Here is a 14,429-nt window from a genome sequence, read left to right on the forward strand (position 1 = left end):
ACGGGTCGCATTAGACGCCACCATGTGGATTCTCTCGTTCTGGCTTTTCCCCGTTATATCTGGGTGCATGTGGATAGGTAAGGGGAAAATACACGAGGAATTGAGCTTACTTTACTAACAGCCTTGTAGCTACACTAGTAGCCATGCTGTCCACTTGGGCGGCGGACGGGAAGCCAATATATACCACCATGAGCGAAGGGCTCACCATTCCGTGAGTCTCAACAATGAACCTCTCGACAACATAGACTGAGTCAATTGAACAACCAGTTACATTTCCCATATCGGAGCCGAGGGACTCAAACCGCTGTTCATTGCAGGCAGTGTAGTAACAGTCGTCTTCATGGATCTCGGTCTCCTCTCTGAGCGATGGCTTCGCCATGCCGGCCAACTTGCCCGAAACAAAGGGAGGTTCGACAAGACCTGTGCCATTGGGTCCATTTTTTTCTCAATCGCTGGGGCTCTAGGTCTCATTCTCCTATCTATCTTCGACACAAAGCACCACAATAAGCTCCACAACGGGTTTTTGGGTATGTTCATAGCGAGCTACGTGGTTTGCGCCATCCTGGTGTGTCTGGAATACATCCAAATCGGCCGATTCTACCACCCACAAGCCCGCATCTTAATAGTCAGCTTCGCGATCAAAGCTCTTTTCGTTATCTGCGAACTCGGTGTCGCAATTGCATTTGGCGTCTGCATGAAATCTGGAAATAAGAAGAACGCAGCAGCTGTTTGTGAATGGGGTAAGATTTCAGCCCTGTTTGATTGTAGGAACAGATGCTAACCCGAACCAGTTGCCGCCCTTATATTTGCATTCTTTGTCTTTTCTTTTGTCATTGATCTCCTACCGTCTGTTCGTACCAAGAGACACGTCCCTCAGGGTGAAAAGTATCCTAGGCCAGTCGTGGCGGATCGTCCAGTTGACTTTTAGGTAGTACAGTCTGACCTAACAATCCATAATTAATCACATACATACCCGTGGATATGATAATAGCTTTTGCCAATAAGAGACCAGTGTTGGATTTTGGCCACATGTGGTGATATCATCCATTCTGGGGAAAAAGGGAAGAAAACCCCGAGCTTCTCGCAAAACAACTCTCCAAACAATTCAATCATTGATTTCAAGAGAATGGTAAATTAAAAACTGATTCTCAACATGGGCTTCTTCAAACATCCCTGTGGTGCAATCTCAACAATTGCCCATATCATCCAGTGCATTAGTTCATTCATCGTCCTCGGAATCACAGCCTGGGCAGTCCGCGGGACCAAAACCCTTACAGTGATCTTCTCCTTGGTGGTGGTACATCACTCCAACCAGATCTTAATATCTTCATATTGTAGAAATTCTAAAATCTTGACAGGCGGTCCTGACTCCGGTCATCTACGGCATAACACTAAGCACTAGTTGCATTACCAGACGTCGCAGATGGCATGTTCTCCCTCTGATGCTGACCGACGCAGCAATTTCCTACCTGTAAGTATAACAATATACGTTTATCGTAGTAAATACTCATCTCCTATCTAGCTGGCTCACTGCATTCATCTTCCTGTCTCTGAATTTCAACCACGTCAGCTGCAATGTCCACCTCTGGAACAGACAGACGGTATGTAGCCGAAAGTATTCGGCCGAGGCATTCAGCTTCATTGCGTTGTAAGTGACATTCTTTCGAAAACGATGCATCCATTGGCTGATTGCATAGCAGCTTTGCTACACTCATGGCTCTGGCCTTCGAGATTTTGTATACTTACCTCCCGAAGAACGATACCCCAGTGCGGGAGAAGCAAAATGGGGTGACAAACTTGGAGGATAACCTCCGGGGTGCTGGGGTGATGAGTCCTTGAACAGAAAGTGCCTGCGAATGCTTCATAGCGATGCTCTCCAGGGCGTAAAATCCTTGAATTATGTAAAAATTGGCAATGCCTATTGGAGATGCATATAATACATTATTGTACAAGTTGGTCATTCAAACCTAAGCTCAAGCCCATTCGCCCTTCCTCTCAAATGGCTTCACAAATTCAGTCGCTTCCAAAGTCACCTGTAGAGATGCCATATCGATAGCTGTAATATGAGCTTCGACCGTGCAGAAGATATCGAGCTTATCTTTATCTGGGAAATCCTGGGGGATGGTGACCGAACAGTTCACACCGAGACTGGTGATGACGCCGGCATACTCCTCGTCCAGATGTCTAGGTTTCATGCGCGGGGTGCGTAGCAGACATGGGAATGTGACGGGGAGATTGCACTCGGAGAAGTAGAATGCGCGGAAGAGGAGCATACAGGCCCAGTGCTGTGCGGAGTATTTGTCGAGATTTCTGAGACGTCTGCGCAGGGGCTGGGAGTAGATTAGGTGGGCGTCGATGTCGGATTTGGAGAAGGGGAGGAGAGCGGTGGGAGTGGTGTTTGTGTCATTGGTGGTAATTTGAGTAGCGGTCTCTGCTAGATCTGTCTCTGCCGGGTCTGTTTCTACTAGATCGATCTCTGCAGGATCGGGACTATCAACAAGAGCGTCAAACTGACGGCCATGTTCATGCTCGAAACGCAATGCTGCCTCGATCTGGTAATGCGCAATAACATCCGTGTATCGACGCAGCGGACTGGTACTCTTGACGTACGTATCTAAGCCCATGGTGTGGTGCTTAGTCGGGGTTGTGGAAGAGTAGCCCAGTGGCACGCTGAGCTCATAGAAACCTTCACCGCCGAAATTGGCCAGGTTTTTGTTGGTAACCCGTCCGTACTCCGGATCGTACCAAGTGCCGTCGTAGACAACGGGAATATTGCGTGCGGCACAGAATTGGCCGGAGATGTGCCCGGCCAAATTCATGATCAGGGAGACCAAATTGTCCCGCGATTGGTCGCGAACGTCGTATGGATCGTATGAATGCACATTGAGCCGGATGATTGGGTCACCGAGATAGTGGCGCCCGGTTGTGGATTGTAAATCGTACGGCGGCATCGGGGCGTTACCTGACTGGACTGAAACAGAAAGCTGTGGGCTAAGAGGAGTGAGGTCCATGGCGCCGTTCTTTCTACGGGTTTGGCGGAATGCGAGCATGAGTTGACGCATGATGTGGAATCTATCTTTATCCTCGGGCCGCAGGCTTTGTTGGATTGTTTTACCATGTGGTACTGGTGGTTCGGTGAACTCGCCACCTATGGTAAAGGATTCCAACTTTTCTTCGGAATCGGGGTCGAAGAAGTCGCGCAGTGTTTTGTGAGTGAGATTGATGACATTGTGGATTGTCCCGTTCTTGATCTCACTATCCAAGATCTCTCCTCGAAGATTCATCTTCGCACTGAATGTGAGTACTGGCCGGCCAGCCGCCAAACTAAAGTGAGGCTCGGTGAGAGTCTTGGGAAGCATGGGATAAGTGCGTTCCGGGATGTAGGAGGTGAAGAGTCGTGAGGCTGCATACTGGATGATAGGGTTATCATGCTCAATAAAGGCTGTTGGGTTGGCAACGTGGACATGCACCCAGAATGTATTACGAGATCCTGGGATGGGCTCCAGCGAGATACCGTCATCAATTTCTTCCGCGGTCACATCATCGATACAGTAGACTGGCATATCTCCCCAGTCCTTCCTCAGGTGTTGCATGGAATCTTGCAACTGATCGACAGTGAGCTTACTGCAGGATTCCTCGATCTCTTCCAACTCCATGTCCCTTGCAAGCGATATGCCATGCCCAGGCAGCATCAGATACTGATCAAGGGGTAGAAGGTTCTCCCAAGGTGCTATGATGCCGATTTCCTGCAACAAAAGACGTGTTGAAGCCTCACTCAGACCAAGTGTATTGTACATCCCCGTGGCACGCATAATATGTGTTGCTGTTGATCTCAGAGTGCCTGACGGCATGACAATTGCAGGGACTGAGTACAGCTGCAGATATTCAATGATCATTTGGTCCTCTGCAGTGAACTTTTCGGTGGGCAGTTCGCGGAACACCAGTGGGTTTCCATCCTGACCGGGCGAATACCTGTTGGAGGATGGACCAACACTGGACATAATAGTCGGTGAACGGAGCCTTCTACTAAGGCGAATCAACCGCTGTGCTTTGGTGATAAATCGGTGCATAGGGTGGTCTTTGGACCCCTGGGTGTCTTTGCGCATTGTGGCACGAACGCAATGTTCTTGGTGTTCATGAGTCCAGTCGACGACCTGTTTGACAATGCCGGCAATCCGTTTTGGCTGCACAATATACATCCGACTGAACAAGGAGCTGCCATCTTTTTCGATGAGGAAGGCATGTCGGCGAACAGCTTGATGAACAGCAAACATGTTCACGCTATTCAGCTCAGATTCCTCAATGCCAAGGGCAGTCGTTGTCAATTCTTCAAGGCTCAAGCAAAGGACTTCGGTATCGTCTGCCACCTTATCGTGAAGATTATCCAGTATCTGGGAATTTTCTCTATAGAATTTCAAGATATGAGTCTTGAAGTTATCCATCATCCTCAGAAGAGGAGCACCCAGTGGCCTCGGTAGACCTCCCTCGGGGGCCAGCTGAATATCTTGGCTTGCGATAGCCTCGCCATCTGGGAACCATGGTGTAAGAGGCTCGACAAGTTCAGTAGGTGCAAATCCTTTGACAACGTAGTCGAGCTCCGCGTTGGAGCAAATGCGCCAGTTCCCGTTGCCATTGTAGAACTGTTTCTGTTTGTGAACAGACCGCACGTAAATTGCGTAATTGAACACTCCGTCTGCGTTCAACCGGGCAATTAAGTCGCCCTGCTCGAGGTGTTCACCTTCAAATTCATCTTTATCCGTAGGCTCCTGGTTCCTGTTTGGGTCACCCCAAGCATCGACTGTGTCACGGCCATTAGGCATTGTGCCAATGGATTTACCTGGCAATTCCAATGGCCGATGCTTGGAGTCGGATCGGCGCACCGGATCCAAGTCATTGGGGTTGGTATCTTGCCATTTCCGTAGATATGTTCGAATGTCTCCATGCAATTCGAATTGGGACCTGAGAAGGATATTGCCATCGATGGGGACTCTCGGGGGCTCGTCTAGCTCGGATGTTTCCTGTTGAGATAACACAAAGATTAGCTGTGAATAACAGGCTCTTCCTTAGTATAGCATACCTCACTATCAGCTGGAGCAGTTTCAGCTGACCCCAACGTTCTCGTAGACAAAAAGCGTCGCCCCCAGACAACACCGGAAGGTGAGTGGCGGATGCGGTCGACGTACATCCCGTGCGGTTCTGTCGCCATGTGTAGAGCACAGGTGACCGGTTTGCACCAGTTAGCTTCTGCAAAGCCCTTATCCTTGTAAGTGCCATTGCCAGAGCTTGCGCAGAATGAATGCGCCGGTGGCTCGAAAACTAAGTATATTCTGCCTGCAATTGCTATACCGCCCTCGGCGGTATAAAATTGTCCCGTGATTTCAGGGTTCATTTTTGACCAATCACATCGCAGTACAGAAGTATAGGGTCTTGCTTGTTCGGGGAGGACCTCATTTCTTTTATGGACACTGAATAGATAGTCTCATATCCTGTTATTTAGATGGAGTTATAGCTAAAAGACTTCTCCAATACGATATCTGTCATCAAAGAGTCATAAAGCTATAACATATCGATATTACTCGGTATCATGCTCCCCCTCTTGGTCATAAAATATAACCGTATAATTTCACAAATAGACCATATATAAACCATAGTCTCCGAGAAGAACTAGTGGATCTCCTTGGCCCTTTATTGGTAGTTCTAGTATGCAATAGAAAATCATGCTGTTTCATGTCATAATACCATGGATTCCCAAAACAATGCTAACTAATAGAACGTTGTGGGTATCCCCAGTACACCTTCAAGCCACTGGTCGTCTCCCAAATCCATTGACTGCATCCACGTCATCTGGTCTAGATCTGGAATATGGTGATTGTGATAGGTTGTCTCAGAGTTGGCACTCCCGCATGGCCTAGTCTCCACGTCTTGTAACTGAGAAGCCATGGACCATCGAGCTTCAGCCCACAACCGACATTTGGTCAAAAGCTTGGATAAAAGCTTGAGCAAATGATCATCGCACTGAAGCTCTGGCTCCTTGCTGCTTTGATCGAGCTTTTGAACCATACAGTCCATCGTCGATGTTAGGTCAACTGTGCTCCGCACCGCTTCGCAATCCCATTCCGGGTCTTTGAGTGTTGATAGATATTTCAAAAGCGTAACGCTCAGAATCATCTGTGACCAAAAATGAAAGGGTTGTCCGACAAGCTTTGAGCAAGGAATTTTGTAGAACTCGTCCAGCCACGACTTGATATTCTCAACCGACTGCCACAAGCACTCGAGGCGCTGGAAGTCCAATAACGTCCCACTGTCCCCAATCTGTCCAGATTGACCTAGAGCAAGCGAGTCTCGACTTATGGAATAACCCAGCTGATTTATATATAGTCCGACATACTGAACGTGTGTATTGAGGATGTCTGCATGGCAAACCTGGGTTGGCCCCAGGCGAAGGTATCAGCAACCGCCGCAGAGATAATCTGCTAAGTTATTCGCCCGAGAAACCGCTTACCTATATGTTGAAGATCCGGGGGAAAGGAAGATCTTAGTTCATGTAGCTGCACTCGTAAAGTCTTAAGATACAGGAAGCGAGGGCCTGAGGCTGCTGCAGGAGCTGTTCCTGTGCGAGTGCAATCCGTCTCGTCCTGTTGTCGAACATAATCCGCTCTTTGTTTTAACAGCTGCAAGCGTACTTGGAAAACAAATAACTCATCCGCGGGGCATGACTTGCTTAGTGTGATGACTCGAAGCGCCTCTTCCATCTGAGGGGTCCATCGTATAGCATCTTGACGTCCAAGGTGTGACGAAACACTAGGGACAGTCATACCATGTTAGTATGTGTTGGCCCTAAGAGAATCATGAGGACCACACGCACTTAGAGCTCAAAACGAAACAAGCTAGCAATGCCCTCTGCTTTTCCAATAACCCGTCAGGCATTTGATCGTTAGAGCTCTGAGTAATGTCATCATCCCGTCCCTGGGTAATAGACATCATGACTTGAACGTCTGGTGAGGACGGCTTGAACAACCGCAGGTCATATACTAATGAAATGGCGAGCATCATGAGGCGAGATACGAGGTCTGCTTTGCCAAGAAAAGCGTCGGTACTCCATGCTAGGTAAGTTAGTAATCCAAGCAGCAAGTCGATATTTGACTGGACTTCGAGCAGAGCAGAGGTGAAAAGGACACGCTTTAGTTCCTCAACTTGAATCAGTTTTTCCTGTGTTGAGAATATAGTAACAGTATAGATAGCTTGAAACAAGAAAGGTCTGTTTTGGCGCAGATACGAGCTTGTCATGTCGGGGGTAAGATTGATGAAGGGGAAATATGGCAGCATTCGGGAGCGGAAGAAATCTAGGCGTTCGTCTGCTTGATTTGGCAATGGCATAGAGGAAGGTAGAGAATAATGATGAGACGAAAATAACAGATTTGTATGTGGTGATGCTGTGGCGATCGAGTCCGTCAGCCCAGCGCTAGTGTTTACTAGGGTGCCATTCGAGTAAGACGTGGATGATGAAATGCTGTTTCCGTCAAGGGAGTGAACTGGCTGAAGTGACTGAAGGGCATTGACGGAAGTACCCGAAGCCCCCTGGGAAACGAGCGACTGCATTGCAGATAATAAGGTCTCCATCTTGTCTTCCAGCCGAGCGATGCGCGTATCGGATTCTTCAGCCATCTGAGCATTACGCTTGCGAACCGACTCTGATGGCTGGCACCTTTTCTTAAGACGGAAACATCTAAGAAAATAATTAGCCGAGTATCATTGAATTACCAGGGTAGTTGTCATTGTGACCTTTCACACCTGTCGCCATTTGGGGTACGCACACATCTGCTCTTTGCCTTGTAGCAGTGTATGCAAGCTTGGCCATAGGTGCTGGGTTGTCCGGCCGGTTTTGATCTCTCCATATTAACTGGATATGTTATGCTAGAAGACAAGTAGGTGGACAGGCTTCTTAGATGCTTTAATGTCCAAAGAGAACTCCGCCGGTAACTCCGGAGTTATATCCGTGTCAGACGGAGTTGGGCCCCGAAGTCCGCTGTGCTTTGACTTCAGTTGCAGCTGTAGCAGAATTCGGCAATGGCAACCATTTACCGACTTCCTTGGCCTGGTATACATTCCTATATCGGGCTATCGAGCAGTCGAGTAACTCATCTTTAGAATTCGACCCTGACAGCCACATTTTGGGGCGATGCGCATGTTTCCACTTTGTGATCGGGCGGAACGGGCTGAGCCGCTGGAGAGCTGAACCTGTGGAGACAAGTTACATATGTAGGTACGGTTTTATACATAATGTTTCTCGAGGATGGCATAGACCTGCTCCAGTTAATCGCAGTGGGGTATAGCTTTACAGGCTCATGGTGCTTTCTACGTTTCCTGTGTTATACTATCAGGGCCTGTCTACGGTAGCTCATTGAATCGAAATCATAACATGCTGCAACATCGTAACTATTTATCAGGTTGTTTCAAAGTGAAACTAGGATGAATTAACGTCAAACGAACATGATTGGCCTATATAGGACCACAATACAATCAAATCCGAGAATGTGTTGGTCAGGGTTTTTTTTTTAAAAAAAGAAAAGGTACCCAAATTAGGCTGTAAATGATGAATGGTCAAGCAACCCCATAATCTCATGGTCTTGGGCTGCAGGATATGTATGCAGTGCAGCAGTATGTTATTCTCCGGATAACAGTATAAGATCCAACATTCCAGCCTAATCCACCAGAAGAAATCAACGGATCCATATCTCCTATAACTATTGTATAGTACATGTAGATACAATGTCGTCCACGGACTGCCAAGGTACAATAGTCCCCGAGACACGGGCCTCGAACTATTTGCAATCCCGGTGAACTCCTCCGAAGCTGCGGCACAAGGGTGTACGGAGATGTCAGTGAGTTGACTTGTGTGTTGACCCATACTCTTGGTTCAGCCTATCGGACTGGATATTGCACTATACTTCATACCCTGTGCTCCCTTGCTCCGAAAGTACCAATGCCCGACCTCTACAACCTCATAAACAGGCTCTTTTCAGCATGAGCGTGTTGATCTAAATTCCCCGCGATCTCCAATTGTATTTCCTCTATCCGAAAAGATTGACGAAGATCAATGAGCGGGGAAGACGTATTCGTGATCGTTTACTCCGTATTCTCCGTGTCCCCTTGGGCTCACCTCGGCCCCTCGGAGCGAACTGCACACTTCATATGAGTCAAATAGGATTAGGATTATCTATCGGTTGAGCCAAAGTCCACAAGTCCACAAGTCCACAAAAAAAGAAACTTGACAGGTCGCGAGTATCGTTTCCTAGTTGGTTTAAGCGAGGCCAGGGGCAACTTTCGGATTTCAGCATGTCAGGGGCAAATGCCCGCAAGTTTTGGCGGGTTGAAGCCGAAGGAGTTCCACTTGCTGATCTTTTTTTTTGTTTCACTTGATCGAGTTTTTTTGTCTCAATTTTTGTGAACGTCAACCAATGATATACTTTGGGTGATTGGGTTAGTGCCACTAACTTCCAACTAGTGAAGCCCCGTTCATCCAAGAAAAGCGATCGGCTCTAGTGGCACGCCAACACCGAATACCCCGTACATGTTTAGACAAACTCAAACTCTCAGAGGTGATCTGTCGATCGCTGGACAAGGTTATTACATTCTCACTCAATTCATACTACAGATTCCGCAGGTTTAGCCGATTTACACGGAAATTGCCCGATTGGGACCCACTACCGCATGTCCTGGCCTTGTCTGGCTTGAAAATTAGGTGCCTACAACAATATACGATGCTTGTATGTGTCGAGATCAGCATAAGATAGGCATTCGGATGTGCCAAGTTCAGCTCAAGCACAGACATAATTGACTCGGACGACCTGTCCAACATAGGCATGCACAGAGCATCCGAGGTTTTACTTTTGCCCGTTTCGCTGCCATGTGCCTCGACTTTACCTGTGAACTGTGAGCATACTCCGCAGCTTCAGCCAAATGCATCCACCGAGTCCGGTAAGGAACGGTCTAGATAAGCAGGAGCACCTGCTCAATTGAGAATCGCGTGATTTGACCCTGGCCTGAATGGAATGGAGCCCCCTAAACAATGCTTCTGCGGAAGATTCTTCGCTTGGCTCCCATAGATTGGTTTCAGTTCCTGTCGGGCCCACTCTCCAAGAGAGGTGCGGTCAGTGGCTTGAAGAATATCCTCCGATAATAGAGTCTTCCAAGCCGAAGCTATCGAAGTGTTATATAAACTAAAGCCATAGGCCGCACTGTCAAACTGATTTGGAGCTTGTGTATCTGTTAGGTCATACCCTCTGACCCTGGATCAACCCATATTCCTTTCTTTTGTACATTTTTTGGAATAATATATCAATTATATTGTCTACTTTCCTTTGACAATATGCTCTCAAGCAACGGATGGCGCGCCCTAGCGCTGTCCCTGGCTCTTGTCCCTCGGGCAATGGCAGATATCTGCGCAACACTCAAGGCCGGTGGCATCGATATCGAATACCGTATTTCATTGGCATACAAAACTGATCTGACCGAGTATTGGTCCACGGCATGCGGTGATCTCAAGCCAACATGCATTGCAGCTCCGTCCAGCGCAGCGGAGATGTCACAAGTTATTAGGAACCTTCACGACGTGGATACACTCTTGTCTGTTCTATCCTTGAACCAACAGCAATGATATCGGCTAACCTTAAACAGTGCCATCAAGAGCGGAGGACATAATCCCAACAATGGATTTGCTAGTATTCAGGACGGGTTGCTGGTTTCGACTAAGAACCTAGATCAGGTTGACTATAATCCCAAGGATCATACTGCTGTTATCGGTCCTGGTCTGTCATGGGAAGAGGCCCAGAAAGGACTTGAAGGAACTGGTCGGACTATCGTTGGAGGTCGAATGGGAGGAGTTGGAATCGGTGGATATATGCTTGGAGGTATGCGGTTCAGATATGAGCGCCATCCACATTTATCTCTAATAATGTATAGGTGGTATGAGTTTCCTGAGCACCCAATACGGCTGGGCTGCGAACAATGTCTTGGACTACGAAGTTGTCCTAGCCAATGGTACTATTGTCCACGCAACCGAAACCGAAAACCCAGGTGAGTGACAATATACCAACCTTGTAATCGTCGAAACGCTAACATTTGGCAGACCTCTTCAAAAGCTTGAAGGGAGGTGGCAACAACTTTGGAGTTGTTACTGCATACACCATGCAGACATATCCTCAAGATCACAAGGTCTGGGGTGGCAACTATGTTTTCACAGCCGACAAAGCCCCCGAGATTCTCACAGCATTGCGCAACTTCACTGACGAGTATCCTGACGACAAGGCGGCAATGATCGTGACATTCGAACGCGGTCTCTTGGTTGACCTCTGTATTTTGTTCCTCTTCTATGACGGCCCCGAACCCCCCTCTGGAGTCTTCGATGAGTTCACTGCTATCAAACACACCTCAACAGCCAAGACCTTTGACAGCTACTACGACCTACTCAAGAACAACGATCTCTTCATTCTTAAGTAAGACGAACAATTCCTAATCCTTGGGTCATTTGCTAACTATATACTAGGGGGCAACGCTATACCATCGCCACCGAGACCACGCCCCTTCCCAATAAGACTGTGGGAACGGCCCCGCTCCAGGAGTACTACGATCATTTCCGCGACGTGACTGGGTCCGTACTAGGAGTGACTGGGATCATAGGCTCAATTGCCTTCCAGCCCGTACCGAAGACATTCTCCCAGAAGGCGAAGGACCGTGGTGGAGTAAGAATTCCATTCCCAATGAAAACAAGAACGGAGATCAGATTACTAACAAACCCCCAGGACCTCCTCGACTTCCCCTCCGATCAACCGTACATTATCATTGAGCTCGATTTCTCCCATGGTCTATCCATCGACGACAACAAGATCGATGCAGCCACCGTAGAACTCTACCAGGGAATGGGCAACCTGGTGCAGAAGAACATCGACAAGGGCCTTCTTCCCGACGTGTATCGACCATTGTTTATGAATGACGCATACTACCGCCAGGATTACTGGGGACGTATTAGCCCCGAGTCCAAGGCGCTTGCTCTGAAGACGAGGAAGGCATATGATCCTCAAGGGTTCTTCCAAAAGCGGACCAGTGGAGGTTGGAGGCTTGGCTAGACTTCAAGAGCGGTCTAGGCATTGGATATATTTAACTCATCTATAATTGTATTTACGAAGATTTATCCAATTGTTTTTAATTATGACTCGAAAGGACAGTGTTGGGGAGTAGATGCGTCGGCGATCCGCCCATGATATATTTTGTAGTATGGATTTCCCGTTACTAAAGTAGCTACCAAGCGACCCCACAGAAAAATAAACATCCTTGCTGATAATTGAGCCTAGATTCAATACCCTGAAACTTGATCTACTGTGCATTTCCCACTCCAGTCAATAATTAGATCAAAAGTAGGCGCTTGCTTCAGATTTGCAGACGCCCAGGGAACGAGTGGCTGAGAGCGACCCGCGGCGAGTTAGGGTTTCCCTCCAAGCGCCAGGGTGGATTCGTCAATCGGACCTATTTTCTTTATTATAATATTATTGTAAGTATTCTTCCAATCGTATGTCATCTTTAGCAAAGAGCTATGAGCTCCCGTACTATCTTAAGCTACGATTCATGCCGATCGCTGTACACGGCAGAGAGCTCAATGAAAGCCAACTCATCCAATTGAGTACGGCGCTTCTCCAATCTGTAACACAGAAAGACATAGCCCAGCGGAGAGTCTAGATTCGATGCTAATTTAATTCGGTCTAGACCTCGGACAATTGATGTCATTGAGAGACCTTTGTTGATGTCTATATAAAGAGCCGAACCAGTCTGGTCTTCAATCTCACAATCAGCTTCACTTTCTTTCAGACACTCCCTTTCTTCTTATCTTAGTTATTTCTACAAATTCTTCTAGTCCTTCTAGTCCTCACAGCCTTTCATTCCACATATATCTACCGCATCGTTGCTTGAATACTATCCTCGACTCTCGATACATCGGCACATACACAACGAGCCCGGCCAGTCGACCCTTCATACCCATTCATTCCTCCAATCCAGTCTATTCCAAAATGTCTCCCCGCTACGGTGCCCTCGGCGTAACCTTCCAACTATCCCGCCTCTTCCAAGCCTGCTCCCTAATCGCCATAATCGGGATGACGGCCAAGTTCATCAGCGTAATAGTAAACAGCAACGCCACACCCCCAAACATCCTAATTGGAACAATCAGCGTGGTAAGTTCCAAGTCTCCTCCAATACACAAGTACATACTTCCTTCAAGCCAAGATCTCCTTATAAAAATCCTCAATCTCACTAACGATTCCAACTACAGACCTGCATCGCAGCAATCTATTGCATAATCACCGCAATCCTGTACACAGACGACATCCTCCCATTCCTACCCTGCGCAGTGCTCGACGCTTTGCTACTAATCGCACTGATTGTCGTCGCCGTCATCGTCGGCAAGCCGCTCTCGTACTTGAAATGTACGACGCTGGCGGAGCTGGGCGATAAGGATGCTACAGCATATGCGTTTGCATCGAGACTTTCGAGTTATATTGCCAGTGTTAGTGGGAAGATTGATTATGTTTCGTGGATTGGGGCCTCGAAGGCGATTTGTATTGAGACGAAGGCTATTTGGGGGTTGAGTATTGCACTTTGGTGAGTTCTTACTTTTCTTCTTGGTTTCCTATCCGGTTTTCATTCGTTAGGATTTTACTAACTTGTGGATTCGAATTCTAGCATTCTCTTTTTCTTCTCTGTTATTTGCAATGTCTGTTTGTGGTTGCAAAAGAAGAAGGCTCTTGCTGTGAAAAGTTTGGAGTAATCGGTCAGCTGGTTTATGAGGTTCTATGATTTGGGAAAGGGTATATCGAATATTGGGATCTAGGATGGTTACGAGATGGACGGGTTGGATCAATTGCTTTTTATGTCTTTCGTTTATGATGATTCTTATAGCACATGCATTAATAATCCATTTCAGATGAAACCAAATCAAATTCAAGATTCATAAAGTACATCCAGCATAAAAAGAAGTATTCAATTGAATAACCTCTACCCCGAACTCACAGGCGGAATAATAGCCACCTCACCCCCAGCCTGGATGACGGTCTCCGTATCCTCCTCGACATCAACATACTCCCCGTTCAGACTAACACCACAGGTAGACAGGACCTTGGGAGAAATGCCGGGGTATCGCTGCTCGAGTTCGCCAAACAGAGCGGATAGTTTCAGGGGCGCGGGGAGCGATTCTGTGTTTTTGGCTGTGTATTGGGATGCTGTTGCGAAGTAGTGGATTGTGAATGTTTCCGGCATGATGGGTGGGACTGAAGAGAAGAGAATTGGGAGGGAAGAGGTTGAAAGTTGAAGGTTGAAAGTGTATGTTGTAGGTCTCGAGGTATAAGAGGATCCATGGAAGTTCGATAAGAGATTAGATGACC

General features: G+C 47.5%; 7 protein-coding genes across 7 annotated transcripts; 4 read left to right on the top strand and 3 right to left on the bottom strand.

Annotated features, from left to right (window-relative positions):
• Positions 1 to 22: 22 nt before the first annotated feature.
• On the top strand, positions 23 to 928 carry N7487_007163 (Frag1/DRAM/Sfk1 family protein; the record flags this gene model as incomplete). Its single annotated transcript, XM_056874893.1, has 4 exons — positions 23 to 77; positions 130 to 211; positions 268 to 740; positions 792 to 928. The coding sequence occupies 4 exons, from the start codon at positions 23 to 25 to the stop codon at positions 926 to 928; spliced, it is 747 nt and encodes a 248-aa protein (XP_056727081.1).
• Positions 929 to 1,153: 225 nt separating this feature from the next.
• N7487_007164 (MARVEL domain-containing protein) lies at positions 1,154 to 1,839 on the top strand (the record flags this gene model as incomplete). The annotated part of the gene is made up of 4 exons (XM_056874894.1): positions 1,154 to 1,297; positions 1,359 to 1,471; positions 1,523 to 1,648; positions 1,701 to 1,839. 4 exons carry the CDS (start codon positions 1,154 to 1,156, stop codon positions 1,837 to 1,839), a joined length of 522 nt encoding a protein of 173 aa, XP_056727082.1.
• Positions 1,840 to 1,973: 134 nt separating this feature from the next.
• On the bottom strand, positions 1,974 to 5,389 carry N7487_007165 (exoribonuclease II; the record flags this gene model as incomplete). The annotated part of the gene is made up of 2 exons (XM_056874895.1): positions 1,974 to 5,018; positions 5,078 to 5,389. The coding sequence occupies 2 exons, from the start codon at positions 5,387 to 5,389 to the stop codon at positions 1,974 to 1,976; spliced, it is 3,357 nt and encodes a 1,118-aa protein (XP_056727083.1).
• A 1,457-nt stretch (positions 5,390 to 6,846) lies between these two features.
• On the bottom strand, positions 6,847 to 7,895 carry N7487_007166 (uncharacterized protein; the record flags this gene model as incomplete). Its single annotated transcript, XM_056874896.1, has 2 exons — positions 6,847 to 7,726; positions 7,792 to 7,895. The coding sequence occupies 2 exons, from the start codon at positions 7,893 to 7,895 to the stop codon at positions 6,847 to 6,849; spliced, it is 984 nt and encodes a 327-aa protein (XP_056727084.1).
• Positions 7,896 to 10,369: 2,474 nt separating this feature from the next.
• Positions 10,370 to 12,125, top strand: N7487_007167 (FAD-binding oxidoreductase; the record flags this gene model as incomplete). The annotated part of the gene is made up of 6 exons (XM_056874897.1): positions 10,370 to 10,626; positions 10,678 to 10,910; positions 10,963 to 11,076; positions 11,129 to 11,495; positions 11,546 to 11,741; positions 11,802 to 12,125. 6 exons carry the CDS (start codon positions 10,370 to 10,372, stop codon positions 12,123 to 12,125), a joined length of 1,491 nt encoding a protein of 496 aa, XP_056727085.1.
• A 936-nt stretch (positions 12,126 to 13,061) lies between these two features.
• On the top strand, positions 13,062 to 13,816 carry N7487_007168 (uncharacterized protein; the record flags this gene model as incomplete). The annotated part of the gene is made up of 3 exons (XM_056874898.1): positions 13,062 to 13,223; positions 13,322 to 13,650; positions 13,732 to 13,816. The coding sequence occupies 3 exons, from the start codon at positions 13,062 to 13,064 to the stop codon at positions 13,814 to 13,816; spliced, it is 576 nt and encodes a 191-aa protein (XP_056727086.1).
• Positions 13,817 to 14,043: 227 nt separating this feature from the next.
• On the bottom strand, positions 14,044 to 14,304 carry N7487_007169 (MoaD/ThiS family protein; the record flags this gene model as incomplete). Its single annotated transcript, XM_056874899.1, has 1 exon — positions 14,044 to 14,304. One exon carries the CDS (start codon positions 14,302 to 14,304, stop codon positions 14,044 to 14,046), a length of 261 nt encoding a protein of 86 aa, XP_056727087.1.
• Positions 14,305 to 14,429: the final 125 nt, after the last annotated feature.

The sequence above is a fragment of the Penicillium crustosum genome, assembly GCF_028827405.1.
Source record: "Penicillium crustosum strain IBT 35664 chromosome Unknown utg000003l_segment0_segment0, whole genome shotgun sequence".
Classification (NCBI taxonomy): domain Eukaryota; kingdom Fungi; phylum Ascomycota; class Eurotiomycetes; order Eurotiales; family Aspergillaceae; genus Penicillium; species Penicillium crustosum.